The sequence below is a fragment of the Kalmanozyma brasiliensis genome, assembly GCF_000497045.1.
Source record: "Kalmanozyma brasiliensis GHG001 unplaced genomic scaffold PSEUBRA_SCAF4, whole genome shotgun sequence".
Lineage (NCBI taxonomy): Eukaryota > Fungi > Basidiomycota > Ustilaginomycetes > Ustilaginales > Kalmanozyma > Kalmanozyma brasiliensis.
The window spans coordinates 513,464-529,402 of NW_015961981.1; the positions used below are offsets into that span (position 1 = coordinate 513,464).

At 58.5% G+C, this 15,939-nt stretch overlaps 5 protein-coding genes across 5 annotated transcripts; 3 read left to right on the forward strand and 2 right to left on the reverse strand.

Moving 5' to 3' along the window:
• Positions 1-171: 171 nt before the first annotated feature.
• On the reverse strand, positions 172-3,903 carry PSEUBRA_004862 (Dbl homology (DH) domain protein; the record flags this gene model as incomplete). Its single annotated transcript, XM_059465394.1, has 1 exon — positions 172-3,903. One exon carries the CDS (start codon positions 3,901-3,903, stop codon positions 172-174), a length of 3,732 nt encoding a protein of 1,243 aa, XP_059320461.1.
• A 948-nt stretch (positions 3,904-4,851) lies between these two features.
• PSEUBRA_004863 (uncharacterized protein) lies at positions 4,852-5,507 on the forward strand (the record flags this gene model as incomplete). The annotated part of the gene is made up of 2 exons (XM_016438345.1): positions 4,852-4,918; positions 5,014-5,507. 2 exons carry the CDS (start codon positions 4,852-4,854, stop codon positions 5,505-5,507), a joined length of 561 nt encoding a protein of 186 aa, XP_016290816.1.
• A 755-nt stretch (positions 5,508-6,262) lies between these two features.
• Positions 6,263-9,538, forward strand: PSEUBRA_004864 (Zinc finger, PHD-finger; the record flags this gene model as incomplete). Its single annotated transcript, XM_016438343.1, has 1 exon — positions 6,263-9,538. The coding sequence occupies one exon, from the start codon at positions 6,263-6,265 to the stop codon at positions 9,536-9,538; it is 3,276 nt and encodes a 1,091-aa protein (XP_016290817.1).
• A 3,878-nt stretch (positions 9,539-13,416) lies between these two features.
• On the forward strand, positions 13,417-14,487 carry PSEUBRA_004865 (uncharacterized protein; the record flags this gene model as incomplete). The annotated part of the gene is made up of 1 exon (XM_016438344.1): positions 13,417-14,487. One exon carries the CDS (start codon positions 13,417-13,419, stop codon positions 14,485-14,487), a length of 1,071 nt encoding a protein of 356 aa, XP_016290818.1.
• A 258-nt stretch (positions 14,488-14,745) lies between these two features.
• PSEUBRA_004866 (Mitochondrial export protein Som1) lies at positions 14,746-15,766 on the reverse strand (the record flags this gene model as incomplete). The annotated part of the gene is made up of 3 exons (XM_059465395.1): positions 14,746-14,800; positions 14,884-14,967; positions 15,054-15,766. 3 exons carry the CDS (start codon positions 15,764-15,766, stop codon positions 14,746-14,748), a joined length of 852 nt encoding a protein of 283 aa, XP_059320462.1.
• Between the last annotated feature and the right edge of the window lie 173 nt (positions 15,767-15,939).

Sequence of the window (15,939 nt, forward strand, 5' to 3'; positions counted from 1 at the left end):
AACACGATGAACAAGGCGCGCTCTCTCTCGTTGCACGCTTTCTGAGTGGACGGGAAAGGAATGATGGATGGCTTACTTGTCTTGTCATACAGTACGCCGATTGATATATGTAGAGGTGGTGTGCTGCACGCCGCCGTCTATGTACCAGTATCGCGCCAACTGCGATGCCATCTATAGCGCCCTCCCGACCCCAATTGGCATATTGCTTTTGCGGACACTACTGCCGCCGCTGTTCTTGACCGCACCGTCTCCAGCGTGATCGACCGATACCTGCGAGCTTCTCCTTCCGACCAACGCAGCCGTGCTAATACCGTCGTTGGCCATCGAAGTTCGGAGGCGAGCGCCGAACTTGTCGTTCCGCTGCCTTGCATGCATCTGTGCCACAGCGCTTTGTATGGGCTCTGGCGCAGTGGAGATGGATGTCGCTGCCAGAGGCTCGCTGAGTCGGCCTGACATCCCGCCTCCACCGTGTTGGCGAGCGCGACTGCTGGGAACGCTCTTGCGCGGACGTTGTGCGGTGTGAACCGTTCCAGAGATTGCTGTGTCAGTAGAAGCTGCCGCGCCTCCTGTGCTCGAGGTGGAACTATGGGTATCGCGCTTTCGCGTGATCCTGACTTGACTGATTGACTTCGTGTTGGGCTGCTGCCCGGCTACAGCGCGACCTGGCTCGACGCGATCACCCCAATATGTGAAAGATAGCTTGGTCGATCTGATGTACTTGTCAGAGCCCGCTTGGCCTCCGACGCCATCGCTGCTGCCAGAAGAGCCGATACCGCTAGCGCTGCTGTCTCCGGCACTGCTCATACTGGCAGCATCGTCGTCGTCGTCCTCTTCGTCGACCTCGTGCGAGGTGGGTAGGCCGTCAATGCCTTGCGGATCCTCGACGACTGAGCGTGCAGCTGCGTTGCGCCAAGCGACTACAGAGATGAACTTGTACAGATTGCGTGTCTTGGCTCGCAGTGTAGTACTTCGCAGAGCCTTGAGACGCTCGCGGCCCTCCTTGCTGCGGGCTGCCAGGTCGTTGGCCTCGCGCTCGACAGCCTGGTCGCCATCGCGAAGCACGGCTGAGCTCACCATTGGCAATGCGGTGACGCCGATGCGCTGGCACTTGAGCTCGACGTCGGAGAAGCGAACAAGCCAAAGGTCCTTTTTGCTGCCTATCGCCGGTGCCTTGGTCGCGCTACTGGCAGCATCGTCGGATGACAAGAAGTCGGAGAGGCGGCGGTAAGAGCGTTTGTCGCGGAGCGTCGCTCGTAGGTCGAGCTGCTTAGAGCTTCTCCAGCGTTTGCCCCTTTGGTCGGTGCTCTCGGTGCCGCTCACAACTAATTCACTGTCCGACGCGGCTGCGTCATCTGCAGGTGCGGACTCGGAGAGCGTGCGACGGGCGCGTTCGTCGTACAACGCCTTCTCTTCAATCAGCACCCGATCCGGTCGTGGTCGCAGCACTTGCCGATCAGTGATACCGTCGATGCGAGCAAATGCGTCGCGTGTGTTGTCTCGCTCCTCTGCATTGACTTTTTCGTCTTCGATCGAGCGCACCAGCCGTTCCACCTCGACCACCATGGATACGGTGCTCTCAAATTCGTGAGTCGACGGATCCGTGTGGAAGAGAAGGTTTTGAAAGAGAAGCGGATACTTGAGGAGACGCTGAAACGGCATCGAAACAAAGATCATGAGGCCAGCGTAGCCTTGCTCCGCTGCGCAGGCTTCGAGCGCTGCTACTGTGCGGCCCAGACCGACCGTGTTGCTGAGGCGCTCTTTCTTGAGCCGCTTGCCTCGAAAGGCGCGTTCCATCAGTGCGGCCTCTTCGAGCTCCTCCATAGCCCTCTGCAGGTGACAAACGTAGCTGGCGTAGTTTTGCAGAATGTGAGAATGCTTCATGAAGACATCGGCGAGACTGCGCACCAAAGGCCACTGCTCTTCGTACCTTGCCTTGAGAGCATCGGACAGCATGCCGTGCGCTTCAACGAGGCCTTCAGAAATAGCGACGAGCACCTCGCGCAGTGACGGTGGTAGCGGCACTGAGAGCCGAAGCGGGTGAGAGTCGCCGGCCGCCTTGAGCGAAAGGCCTCGCAGCTTCTGTGCTTTCGAGACCTTGCTCGTGTCTTTTGAGGTGGCCGGAGAGTGTATGTAGGCAGCAGCGCTACGGTCTTTTGTAGCCTTGGTTCCGAGCCCGAGACCGAGGCCAAACGCTATGTCGATGCGACTGTTGGGTTGACCCGGTCGTGTGGCGATGTTTCCCGACGAGGATGAACCGCCCAACGCCGGTAGATACGGATTGTTTGTGCTGTTCGAAGGTACTCCGTCCACGGGCGAGTGGATACCGCGCCCGGGAACGCTGCCTGTTGCTCCGTCTGACAAGAAGCGAGCAGCGATGGGCAGGTCACCATTTGAACTGCTGCTTGCGTCTATTTTACATAACGGAGGGTCCCCATTGCCGACTGCAGACTGCGAAGATGATGATGGCGAGACGAGCGACCAGTCGCTTGATCCGACACCTTCGAGCGGAGACGGAACGAAGGTGGTGACGGGTGGGGGCAGGACGCGCTCAAGATCGAACTGGTCCGGACGGAGAAGAGCATCAATATAGATCTCTTTGACCTTTTCGAGTTCGTTCACGTAGCGCTCTTCGCTCGCTACGATCTCCCAGAGGACCTCCTGCCTTGTTCGTTCGCGTGGTCCCAGATTGCGGACGAGATCTTCATGCGTCATCTCGCTCCACGTCGGGAAATGGAAAGACCGTGGCGCATCTCCGCTGGTTGGAGGGAAAGCGACCGGCTCATTGGAGCCTGTCGGAGAAGCAACGTCAACGCTGCCGCGGCGGCCAACGCTTCGACTAGCAGTGGAAGCAGAGCAGCTCTTGCGCATCGGCAGAGAGGTTCGACTTGGAAAGCTGAGTGGGCTCGAAACATTCGCTGCTCCAGGACCTGCACCTGCAGCGGTGATTTTGCCCGCAGTCACTTCCGTTGAAACGCGTCGGGAAGATGAGGCGACATCGCTGATGCGATTTGCGACGCCGGGGGCGACGGAGGAGGCGTTAGCCTTTCGTGCGTCAGGGCCGCTTGAGTGTGAGTAGCTGCGACGAGCCCAAGGGCGAGAAGAGGATGCATGACTTGGGCTTGCAGAGCGATTGAAATTGACGAGACCCTTTTCTCGCAGTGATGAGGGAAGTCCGTGCTGACTGACATCGCTCGTAGCTGGTCTAGACGAAGCTTTGGCCCTCGCCTGGCTGGCGGCCGTTGGTCGTGCGAAGCTGCTGCCGGCTGCAGGTGCATCGCTATCCGTCGAGTTGGTGCGAGAGATTGGTTGAGATGATGCGAGACGCTGCAAGTGGATGATCTGGGCAGGCGAAGTGGAGCGTTGCTTTTGGGGTGAGGGTGCAAAGGCGACTGCCCTGCCAGGTTGAGCTTCGGACGAGGCCACTTGACTACCTGAGCTCGTTTGACGCGGGCCCACGTCTTGATCAGCACTAGCTTGAGCTTGCGTTTTTATACCTGAGCTAAGGCTCTCAGGCTGAGTGATGATCTTTCGCTCTTCAGGCAAGCTGGAGCCTGGCACGCGCTTTGGCACTGAGCTGACAATGCTCGTCAGCGAAACTTTGCTGGTATTGTCACAAGGTGCATGTGCACGTGAGATGGACGAGAGAGCCGGAGATACGGAAGCTGATTGCTGCGACGATACTGTCGACGTGAGAGCTGTGGTAAGTTTTGCTGGAGGCTGGCCTTCAAATCTAGCCACCAACGCTTTGGTGCGGCCGATGGTGCCCTTTGAGGCGAGATTGGAGGACGGAGATTTGGGCTCGGTGAGGTTTTGCTTCTCGGACTGGGCGAAAGGAGCGACTTGTGAGGAATCACCGGGAGACGTCGGTCCTGCCGCAGAGAACCGCGAGAAGAATCGCTTCATGGTGGGCAGCTCGGCGGCGCTGGCTTGGCAGCACGTTGCTTAGGTACTGGCAGCGAGACCCTATGCGGTCCAAGGGGCGGACTATGGCGGTAGTTAGAGCATCGAGCTTGGTCCGTGATTGAATGAAATTTTCGAGTCGGCCTTGAAGATGTGGTGGCTAGGAGGGCGATTGTATCCAGCTGGGACACCTCTAGGCCGTCTGTAATGAAGTGACGCTGGTGCGGGGGTCGAGGCGCGTGTTGCGAAATGAAGCAAAAGCTCGCAGGGCAGCGAGCTCAACGAAGTCGATCTTGTGATGCTGTGGTGAAGAGTCGCAATGTGATAGACCGCAGAGACAAGAGGAAGGGGGACTCGGCCCAAGATGAGGATGTGACAGATGTGGCAGAGAGCTAGTCAGTCAGGGTCTTGTGAGTTGAGTGCTGTTGCGTGTGCTGTGCTGTGCTGCCTTGCAGGCGTTGCTTCGAGAAAAGTGTTGCTTTCGAGCTGCATTTCGCTCGCTCAGGGTCCAATTCGCTGCTGTGCTTTTGAGCTGCGAGATGTCGGTGCAGTCTAATTTAGCTTCTCCTTAGTCACCCCTCACCGCACCGTGCCGGCATCGCTCTCGACAGTTGAAGCTCGGACGAGAGCAGCTTGACTCGGAGCAAGCATTCGTACCAACTGCATAGGGGCGGTGAGCATACCAAGTTAGAGAGCTGACAAGGGTCCGTGGCAGGATCCAACAGCTGATAAGTCGCGGGTCGAAACGCGCAGCAAGAGATATTATTCGGAACTCGGACTGCGAGCGTCGCCCCCAGGTCAGGATGCGGGATTGATCCTCACCCTGGTCACCATCATATCCTCTTCTTACTGCGTCTTTCATCATTCTCCAGCCTCATCGCCTCCTCGAGCGAATCATTCGGTACTTTCACTGCTTAGTTCGTCCAAGGCATCCGCTTTCACGTTTTCGCCATGGTCGCACACGATGACCCCAAATCCAAAGGCACCGCCAAGGCGACCAACGATGATCTCGATCGAGGTAAGTCCCATCATTGCCGCTTCCCGCCCATTCATCCCGCATCCACATCGCGACTGACTCGCTTCATCTTTCCTTGCTTGCTTTGCCCGCCCCAGAACCTGTCGTCGACTTCAACGCCCTCCCATCCGAGGTTGTCCAATCCTACGTCTCCTTTTACGACCTAGCATCATCCTACCCACCGCAAGACACGTCTGAGGCCGACCTCGCATCCTCCTCCTCCGGCCGCAAGCGTAAAGGTCGTGCCTACTCGCCTCTTCCCACCACATCGAGTCGAAAGCGGACCGCTGCGGAGAACAGTGCAGTCGAGACGGCAGCAGCTCTGGGTGCCAACGCAAAAACCAACGAGGACGAGATTCCGTGCCCTCCGCACTTCTTCGATGCCGATGCAGCCACGAACTACCTGAGTCAAGTTGCGACAAATCACTTTGCATCACAGCCAGCACCCAAGGAGGGCGAGGTGGTCGTTGGGTTTCTGTACAAGTGCAGGGCAAAGGGCGAGCTGAACCGGCCGTTGGCGCATTACAAGCTCAGCGAGGCGGCTGCGGAGAAGGCGCAGGTGCCAGAAGGTGTTGCGCAGCGAAGCAGGTAGCAGTGTCCAACGCCTCGACCAGCTTCGCGCAGTGCCAGCTTCTTCATACCCCGAGCCCAGCTTGAACCGTCTTTTACCCCCCGGCTGCGCATCATATCGATCCGATCCGCTTCGTCCGCCTCTCTGTATTCTCTTGTCTCGTCGCATCTTCAACTACTTGAGTCCTCGCTCGATGGAGGCATTCGCTCTGCTGCCTTGCAAACTATGACAGTGCGGATGTCTATCGATACTCTCACCGAGAAATGATTGAGGGACTGCGGATCGGGCCCGTGCTGCTGGCTGATCCAACCCGCGTAGAGCGCAATCCCGCATCGCGTCTTTCGTGCCGCAAAATTTCAAGGCGTGTTTTCACTCGAAAAGGGCCACCCGATCCGAAATGAAGGGCGCCCGCTCAAGAACGGCCAGAGGAAAAGGCAAAAAGGCAGGAAGAAAGTCGGTCGGCTGTTGTGAGCGGCGAAAGCGCAAACCGACGCACGACTCACTCCTTGCTTCCCTTCCTTCTCCTTTCCCCACCTCGGTCACTGTCCCTTCGCAAGTCGACACAGCAAGCGTCGGCCTCGGTATCGTCTGTCTCTACGTCGTGCAGACAAAGCTTCCGTATCGCGCCCGACACGTTTTGTATCAGCCAGGACCGCGGAACGCCGACTCTGACTCACCCCGTCATTGTCCTCCTTGCATCAACACCTTCCTTTCAGCATCGGCAATACGGTCACGCAGAGAACAAATCCGGTTGCTTCCCAGATCGCCATTCCATCATGCCGGCACGTCGATCTATCGGCGCTATGGCAGGCCCATCGGCCCCGGCAGCGCCACCGGTCATCGAACTCCACCCTATCACAAAGCGTCTTCGCAAGATGTGGAAGTTTGCAGCTGTCTGTCAATTCCTTTTCGTGTTCGACGAGGCGTTCGGAATGAGCGGCTTCGAGACCGAGACGCTCGAGGCCGACTTTGAGAACAGCGAGACCAACGTCGTCCCCGACCTCATCAAGCGCCTTCTCTACACCTTGACGCTCGATCGCAACATTAGTTTTGACAACTGGCAGCATCACCTTCGAGTGCAGTTCAACCTACGTGATGACGAAGGTGTCAGCCGCTTCGGAACGGCAGAGCAGCCCGTCGAGTGGGCGCAGCTCTCGCTCGAAGACAAGATCGCCACCCTTCACGACCTGTGCGAGTGGCAGCTCATGGACCCAGAGAGGTTCCGCAAGCTCGTCAAGTCGGAAGAGGACATCACAACCTGGAGAGTCTCGCCCATCGGCTGGGATGCCAACGACAACGCCTACTGGCTCTTTGACGATAACCGAATCTGGATTCAGCGTCCCGAGCCGTTGCCCAAGCCAAAAGCCAAAGCTCGCGCACCACCCAAGAAGGGTTCAAAGCGGGCACGAATGGAAGCGGCGGCCGCGAGGCGCGCGGCGACTTCGTCCACAAGATCGTCGTCGGACAACAAGCGAAGTCGTCCATCAGACGCAGCGCAGAGCTCGACGCCGTCTAAGCGCACACGGTCTTCGCTCGGCGGATCGGCTGCCTCTACGCCATCTCGACCTCCACCCAGACGCGGTACGCGAACCTCCTCTCGCTTCGCTCCTCAGGACGACGAGACCGCTGACACGCCTTCGAACGGCCGCACTTCGCGCGCAGCAGCTTCGACCTATTCGTCCGACTCGGAGCTCAGCGAGCCGCCCGACACGCTCGAGGATGACAATGATGAGAAGGCCGAAGCCAACGCCGGTGACAACGATGATGTCAAGATGGAGGACGCTGACGCAGAGGCTGAGGCTGACAAGGAAGACGTGGCAGACGACAGCGTGGTTCAACAAGACGAGAAGGATGATGCGGCAAACGAAGAGGAAGAATGGATCGAGTTCGAAACCATCGTCGTCACTCGGCAAGAGTGGCTCGACTTCTCCAAACGCTTCGCCAAATCGAAAGACGCCAATGAGAAGAACCTGCACCAATTCATCAACAAGGAGATTCTCGAGCAGGTGCTCGCCGCCATGGACGAGATCGAGCGTCAGCGTGCCATGGAACAGGCCCTGGCCAATCGAAAGCGTTCCAGCCGTATCGCCCTGAAAGAGTCCGAGCGAGAGGAGCGTGAACGTGATCGCGAGGCTCGCGCTAGGATGGAGGAGAAGATGGCGCTCATTCGACAGGAAGAGGAGAAGAAGAAGCAGAAAGAGGAAGAGGAACACGAAGCTCAGCGGTCCAGGGAAGATCGGTTGCGCGAGAGGGAAGAGCGTATCCGCGCTCGAGAGCTCGAGCTCGAGACCAAGGCCATTCGCGAGGAAGAAGAGCGCGAGAGAAAGGAGAAGGAACGCGAAGACCGCATCCGCAAGCGAGAAGAGATCATCGCCAACGGCGGCGTGCCTCCGCCCTCGAAAGAGACGACGCCAGAGCCGGCAGCCAACGGCGCAGCGGCAGAAGACGAGGAGGAGTGGGAGCTCAACTGCGAAGTCTGCGGCAAGAACGCCATCAGCCCGCCCGACGAGGACGACGAGATTGTCTGCTGCGAGCAGTGCAGCGTCTGGCAGCACATCAAGTGCTGGGACAGCTTCGACAAGCAGATTGTCGGCCTCAAGAAGAGGCGAGACTGGGAGTCGGTCGACTTTTTCTGCTCAAAGTGTCGTCCGCCTGCGGCAGGAACGCCCATCCCGCACCCAGGCATCCTTGCGCAGCGCGCCAATTCGAGTCCTCGCAGCAAGAAGCGATCGAGTCTGGGACCAGATTCGCCCTCTGGAAAGACAGACGGTGCTGCAGCGACGAACGGAAACGCAGAGTCGCCGCGTCAGAGGATCAAGCTGGTGTCGGGGTCCAAGAATGCCGACGCAGGCAAGGCAGCGGCAGCGGCAGCGGCGTCGCCACAGCCTTCAGCGCCCACGAATGATACGAGCAACGCGCTTCCTCAGCCACCCGTGATCCCCTCCCAAACGCTTCGACCGCCGACTGCAGGCGCACAGCCTGCCGAGACAGGATCGCTGACCTCGTCCGGCCCGGCGTCCAGGCCTGTTCCTGCCATCAACGGGATCGGCGGGCTCCCTCCTCCTTCAAGTCACGCTGTGCCTTCCGCAACAGGCGGTGCTCTGCCCACGACCACGGGTCGTCCTCTTCTGTCTTCACCCAGCGTCAGCAGCAATACGGTGGGAGAGCCAAGCAAGGCGACGAATGCAGGTGCGATGGGTGCTCCCTCCCAGAGCGGTCTCGGGCTTGGCATGGGTCGACCTACACCGAAGGCACAGGACTCGACGGTCGCTTCGCCCCGATCTCCTTCGACTGGTGCAGGCTCTGCGACGCAAGGAAACGGCACCCCTGCTTTGTCGCCCCGATCGCCGTCATACGGTGCCAACTTGGGTAGCCCAACGTTCCGTCGACCTTCGCAAGCGTCCGGCTCGTTCCCGATGCGTCACACGCCAGCCAAATCGCCCCTTTCCAGACCGTACGAGTCGAACGGTGAACCTCCCGCCAACGGCTTCAGCCTGCCGCCGCCCAGAGCTTCGAGCCCGTCGGCGATTCGCGGTGGTGGCGGTCAGTACGCCAGCCTTGGCGCAACGGCCAAATCGTTGCATCCTTCCTCTGCTGCTGTTGCCACAGTCGGTAGTCCGAACCCAGCTGGTATTGGTGCAGTTCCCACTTCAAGTGCTGCTCCTCCAGGTGCTGCGAGAGCGAGCGAGATGGGCAACATGTTTGGGCACCTGTTCCAACCAGCTTCGCAAGGGGCTTCCGATGCCGATGCGGCTGCAGACCCGTCAACGACGAACTTGCCCGCAGGCGCCCAGAATGCGTCGGGTGCGATTCGCCGAGGCAGCGTCGATGCGCAGAAGGCAGCGCACGTTGGAGCTGGAACTGGTCATGCCAGCGAGGATCACGCCAGGAAACAAAGCGGTGCGGCTGGCAATGCGCTGCGCACGCTCGAGCTCGGCGTTTCCACTTCGCCTGTAGGATCCGACAAGGCCGAGCTGGTGCCCGATCGAAGGGGCTCCGTCACTGAGCTCAAGGTTGTCGAGCTTCCGCCTACGCATGTCCACAGTCCCTAATTCAAATGGCATGCCTGCACTCGCCTCTTCCGGATCGACGCCGTCTGTCCTCGTAAGCAACGATTCGGCATCAGTGGCCTTCGTCTGTTGGTCGTCAAAAGTGTATGAGTCTCGATTCGTTCGGTGCAGCAGATCGTGTGACGCTATCGCATCTGCGTTGCCGCCATCGTGTGAACTGACATCTTATCAACGTACAGACATGCTTTGCACAGGCTCAGTGCCTCGGCATCGTCCGGAAGCCTATGTGAGCTTGGCGTCCTGCCGGTTTCCTGTCAGGTGACCTCGAGGCTCGACTCCACGCTTGCGCAAACGCTTGGCGGACCTCGTCTTTCTAGTCTCGTCATAGCCCTCGTGCGCGTCTCGAAGTTCGTGTTGGGCAGCCCTTGTATTTGCCGGTGGCAGAGCACGACCCTTCGGCCTTCGAGAAGCGCGAAGAGACAGTCGCACACCAGACTTGCCGCACCGGCATCGCCTTGCCCGGCCTCGCACGGCGAGGGTGCTGGAATCGATGCCGTCTGTGTTTGTGGCTGAAGCGTGTGGGTGTCCGTCGATAGTGAAGTGGGGTCCTGACTTGCAATTATGAAGGCACTCGATTGCCAAGACAGCACGAGGACTGAACGGGTTCCGCCTTCCGAGCGATGCCAAGTGGCCGCAGCTGATGATGAAACGCTCCGTGCTTGTGGTAGGTGGCGATCGTCCGTCACACCGCAAAGACGACGATCGTATCCACAAAGCTTTGTGCGCAAGCGCCGTCAAGCGGCGACTGTGCCTCAGATGGCGAGCAGTTGTGGTACATGAGTTAGCCCTGCGTCGAGCTTGTGTCGCATCTCCCTAGCTCGAGTGGGGCAGAGACGCCCTGCAGAGGTGCTTGCTCGAACCGTGCTATGCTCTTCCGTTCGCTGAAGCATCGAGACTAAGGACGGCAAGCTTGAGCCAAACGGGCGCCACCAGTCACAAGCACAAGCTCTTCACCCGCAATGCCGTTCTAGAGAGAAGAAAGGGACGAAAGGGAAATTTGCCACCTGACCCTGCTTCGAGCGTGCGCAGACGACTCCGTTCCAGCCTGCCGTGTGACAGCTGTGACAGTACCACAGTAGCAACACTGGCCGGATGCAATCACACCCCCTTGCCTCCGCGGATGAGCCGAAGACAGGTCTGTTGCCGTAATTGGTCAAGCTCCCGCTTCCAAGCGGTTGTCAAGGAGATGGCCGGGATCGGCGCACTGTCATCCCAGCTCACTCAGCAGCCGCGGCGTCTCTGCTCGCGCACTTTGCCACGGAACATATCAGCAAGCCAAATGAGAGTGGCGGCAAGGCGTTGCTGCGGTCGGCTTGCTTTTCCGGGTCTTCCGAGCGATACAAGCGGCAAGCTCATTTGCCTGATTTCGGGCATGACCGAACATGAAGCCAAGACTGTGACCGAACTGAGAGAGTTGTTGCTCATCAAACCTGCGGGAGGTCGCCGTCCGATCACATTCTCACGCAGTCAGCTCCCTTTGTTGCGCTTCTCTGAGCCGTCACACGAGACAATATCAAAGCTTTGCAAAGTAGGATTGGCCGAAACCCGCGCAAAGCAGGCAGAGTCGAAGAGGCTGACAGAAGGCGACGCGATACCCTGAAATCGAGATGGATGCATGGCGTCACGGCTTGGAAATAGCACATGTTCCTCGAGCTCGATTCATGCAGAAGCCGCCATGTTGAAGTGAAGCCAAGGCAGGCCAGGAAAACAATGAGGCGCATGCAGGACCGGCAAGCAAACCAGCTGGAAACCCACCTGCGATCTTGGAAGCGTCGAGGGCCAAAGGGCAGCGTTCGGTGTCGGATGAAATGAAGTCGATCCAAACTCGGACCCTCGAACCCGCATTGCCGCCAAACGCACCACGCCTGTACAGTATCGATGAGCTACGCTACCGTTGATTGTGCTTGGTGCACTTCATCTCGGCCAGCAAGCCGTGATAGAGGACAAGCCCTCCGAGTCGTCACGCCTGCTAGCGCTGCAACCGCGAGCTTCAGTGGGAGGCTTTTTCGGCATCCACCCGGCAGCTCTTCTCTGATGAATGTTCTCAGGCCGAAGACCTTATGTGGGTAACAAAGCTTTCTCGACTCGCCCGTGATCGAGCCTCCCGTTTTGATCCAGGGGACAGGCCCACTTTACCTGTGCAAGATCAAGAATCGAAACACGACTCACCTCTCGAGCAAGCGCAGCTGGCATGGAAGGAAGAGCAGAGGGTGTACGCACCGTCTCAACGGACCCCGCTTTTGGAATTTGTATTGTCGTGGGAAGCGAGACCAAAATGAAGGAGGGAGGGCTCGAGCTCTGCCTCGCAATCAAGGTTCTTCACCGCCCTTCCACCACAGCGCAGGGCAGCATCACCACCTTTTCTGAACCTTGCGCGTGACTCTGACAGAGCTTGATCAAATACGCACGCTGCGACTTGTGAGCACAGACGCAGAGGCTGCACTAGACTGAAGAGCGCAGGAGCGAGCGAAATTGCTTTGACGTGCATGGAAGAAATGCAGCTGCGCTGAGCACCAGGCAAAGCAGCTACAGTACCAAGCTCAGACAGAAAAGTAGCGCGGCAACCGAGGATGTGGCAACCGATCTTCCCCTCTGTGCCTGTGGCTCCTTCATTGTCACGCCTTTTTCGACGCAGCCGCAGTCAGATCTTCCTGTCAAGGCACGTAGCAAATTTTTGAGGTGCACGGGATGAGTCGGACCCACCAAGCACGTTCGGCTTGCTGTGTCAGTTGCAGCCTGATGTACGTGTGGGATGCGGAACACGTTGCTTTCATCGACGGTCAGCTCAGCCAGCTCAGCTCAGCCAAGTGTCGTCGTAGTCTGGCTGTCTTTACCCTTTCTCATCACGCCGCTGGCATCACTTCGGATCTCGCCTCGACCCGGGAAATCAACGGCTGACTGAGCCGAGTGTCCCTTGTTCCTTTTGTCGAGGTGTGGGAGCCGTCGCTTGGTTGGCGGCTTATCTGTGGCTCTTTTTCCTCCTTCTCGTCATGGACTGGACGCCGCTCCTCACGAGCCGGCCAGGTTCATTTGCGAGCTTGCCGTGCGGTCGGCCGCTAATTCGACGCTGCAACTTTGCTCAATCGGAGCCTTTTCGCCCTCATGTGATTGTGACTGTAGCACAGTGTGACAGTGTGACTGTGTGACTGTGGAAGTGTGATTGTACAGGGCAAACTTTAAGCCACCGTTCTTCAATATTTTTGGCGTTTCTTCCCGCTGGTTGCACTCCAAACTTTGGCTGGACCCGCCGTCTTGGCTTGCGTATGTCTTTGTCGTCCGCGTTGTTCCGAAGCGTAAAGGGAGCGGGACAGCTTTGTCTGAGTGGAGTGGCATTGCAAATCTTTGCACGGAGCAATCGAAAAAAGTGAGCGCAGTCTCCGGGGCCTCTGCCGGCTACAACTGACGCTGCTGCTTGAGTTGTCTCGGCAAGAAGATATAAACCAGGACCCTTGTCGACTCGATTCCACCACAGCTCAGTCAGACCTTCCTCAAACGACAAGCCACATCGACATCCATCGCTACAAAAGCTCTGCGCTTCGCAAGCCATCGCTCAAATCACACTTTGCGTTCTTCCATTCTTTTTTTCTTCACAACCACATCACTCGCCCCTCTCTTCGCCTTGACCCTCTTCCACCATCGCTCTACAACTTGCTCGACATCCTTCACCTCTTGACCTCCTATCATCACTCCATCGAGAAAGTCTCGCAGTGGTTCATCCCCCGTCTCCTTCGATTCCGGTTTGCAAGCAGCAGGCTCTTCTTGTCATCGCCGGCTGCAATCACTGTCACCGTCTCCATCCGACTTCTTGATCAACGCAACTACTGCCTCGCTACCATCCCTCAGCCCTCTCGCAGGCAGACATGCTCGCCACTACCGAAGATCTCCAAGTGTCCGTCCGTCCGGACCACCAACGACGAAGCTACAGTGACAGCTTCAAGCCCAAAGTCACTCCTCCCAAACACAACCCAGCCCCAAAGGTCAAGAAGGCGCTGAAGCAAGCCGCTTGTTTGGACTCGGCGGACGAGATTCAAGTCATCGACGATCAACAAGCTGCCATTCCCATCCGTGCAGGCGCGGATCATCGACAGTCCGATCGCCATTCGGACCTCGACATTGGCAGCGTCCATCTGCGCAAGCGAAGGTCATCGCCGCTCTTCGAGAGGCGCAAGAGGGATGACCTCGATCTGCTCGGCGACTTCAGCGAGAGCAGCGACGACGACGAGGACGATTATAACGGGGCCCACGATCAGGACCGCCGAGGCCGAGGACGACGCACAAAGCCACTTCAGCACTCAAGGCAGACATCGCCTTCGCAAGAACAGCAACACTATGACTACGCAGCAGTCGGTCGCGGTACCTACTCGCCGCAGCTTGGTCACCACCCCACTCGTGGCTGCAGCCCTCACGGTCGCCATACCTGGGCTCAGCTCAACGGCGACATCGGGAAAGACGTCGATCGACCTTCTGTGAAGGACTTCAAGAACACACGACGAAGCCCTCGCATGCCTCCAGCCTTCCCTTCCGGACTGGAGCACGAGGCTTTGGTCTTTGACAATTTCGAGGACGTCAGCCCGTGCTCTTCGATCTCGGAGCAGGAGCACGAGCAGGAGAGCTACGACCCCTTCGACGCTCATCTGCATTTTGTGCGGCCCGCCATGCCCATCTGCACCAATGCAGGGGCCTTTGCTGCCCTGGAACCCTTTGCCACTCCTGCTAGCTCTCCGCGCGACTCATTGCACGAGAGCCGCGATGCAGAAGGGGCGTCTGGCACGCTCAAGCGATACCGCCTTGGCCACCACCGCACAGTGAGCGACGTGCTCTCTCCTACGTCGTTCGCCAGTACCATGGATGCAAGAAGCATTCGTCGCCGTGCCACGGTTGGGTCCGAGGCTGCTTACCGTCTGCCGACTTTCGACCGTCGTGCTTCGTAAGCGCATCTCTTCACCATTTCGAACGGCCACCTCCGCCCGACAGCGTGCATCGCTGGTCAACAAAAGCAACCTCGACGTCAACATCACCTTTCTCCGTCTCGGGTCACTTCTCATTGAAAATGTCCAAATCGTCCAAGGGTTCTGTTTGTCGGTTCGTTTTGTCCACCATCGCTCAATCAAAGCATCATGAACTGCGATCGGATCTCCAAGCTGTGATCTGTGGTGTGTGGATGCTTGACATTGCTTGGACGGCGGAAGTCAGTGATCTGGGGATCTCAGCTCGTGCCAGTGGGACGATGGCGGCATTGCTTCTCTGTGGGAGGCGATAAGGCGAGGAGCGCGATACGAGGGTCAGTCGGCTTCACCTCTATGTGAGAGAAGAGCAGAGCGACTTACGAGAGGTGTGCTGGAAGGTACGGCTTTCCCAAATCATCGAACTCGACAATGTGCGAGACTTCAACCGCGGGTCGGCCCTTGCATCTGTGAGGACAGCGGACGATATGCGAGGCCGATCAGCTCGGAAGATCAACAGTCGCCAGCGATAAGGCGAAAAGACTTGGACTTACATGCGGAAGATCCGATCGATGGGCTGACAGACGACGCGGTCGGTGTGCAGGTCGCAGTGATACTGGGTGAGCTCGGCCAGCCTGCAGTTTGGTTGTGTCGGTGCGGACTTCTCCGGTTCGCAGAGTATCGAGCTTCTCATCGACCCGAACGGAATCAGCTGCGACAATGCTGAGGAGAGCGAGCCCATCTCCACCGAGCCTTGCACTCCTTTCCTCGGTCCAGTCACAGTAGCACCTGCTCCCGATGGAACACTCGTCGGCAAACCTCCCTCGCCTTCCAACGGCGCACCACTCGGCGTTGCCGCTCCAGCCTGCAGTTCCTCCTCGGCATGCTTCTTACCAGCATTGTATCCATGATACGTGCCCATGAGATACGTACACGCCCCCACCGACGTAGCTAGCGCGATGAGGGTGCGATTCGACCACTTCTGCTCCGGCTTATTGCCAGGCCTCCCCGCTCCACTCGACGAACCGCTTTTGCCTCTGTTCAGCTCCTCCAGTCGCTGCGCTTGAAGCTTAGCGAGTCGCGATCGTGCATCTCCGCCGCCCGAGCTGGAGCTGGAGGCAGCAGCGACGCGTGCAGCATGCGGGTTCTGCGAGGTCGAAGGAGGGGCTGGCTGCGAGGCGTTTCGTTGGAGGGCTGAGCGGGAGAAGGCTCGCGACGCCCCTCGCGAGGTCAGCGAGGACTTGACAGAAAGCGTTAGCGCGCTCATCGTGGGCGCTGCTTTGTGTTGGAGCTGGTGATCAAGACGAAGGTGCTCCGGTGTCTTCGAGCTTCTCCACGTTCAAGCTGCGGTGTGGCGGAAAAGTTGCCCGAAAGCCGGAGAGCACGCGCACTCTAACAGCCTTCAGAAAACTGGATCGGCAAGCGCGTGCCGAACGGCGC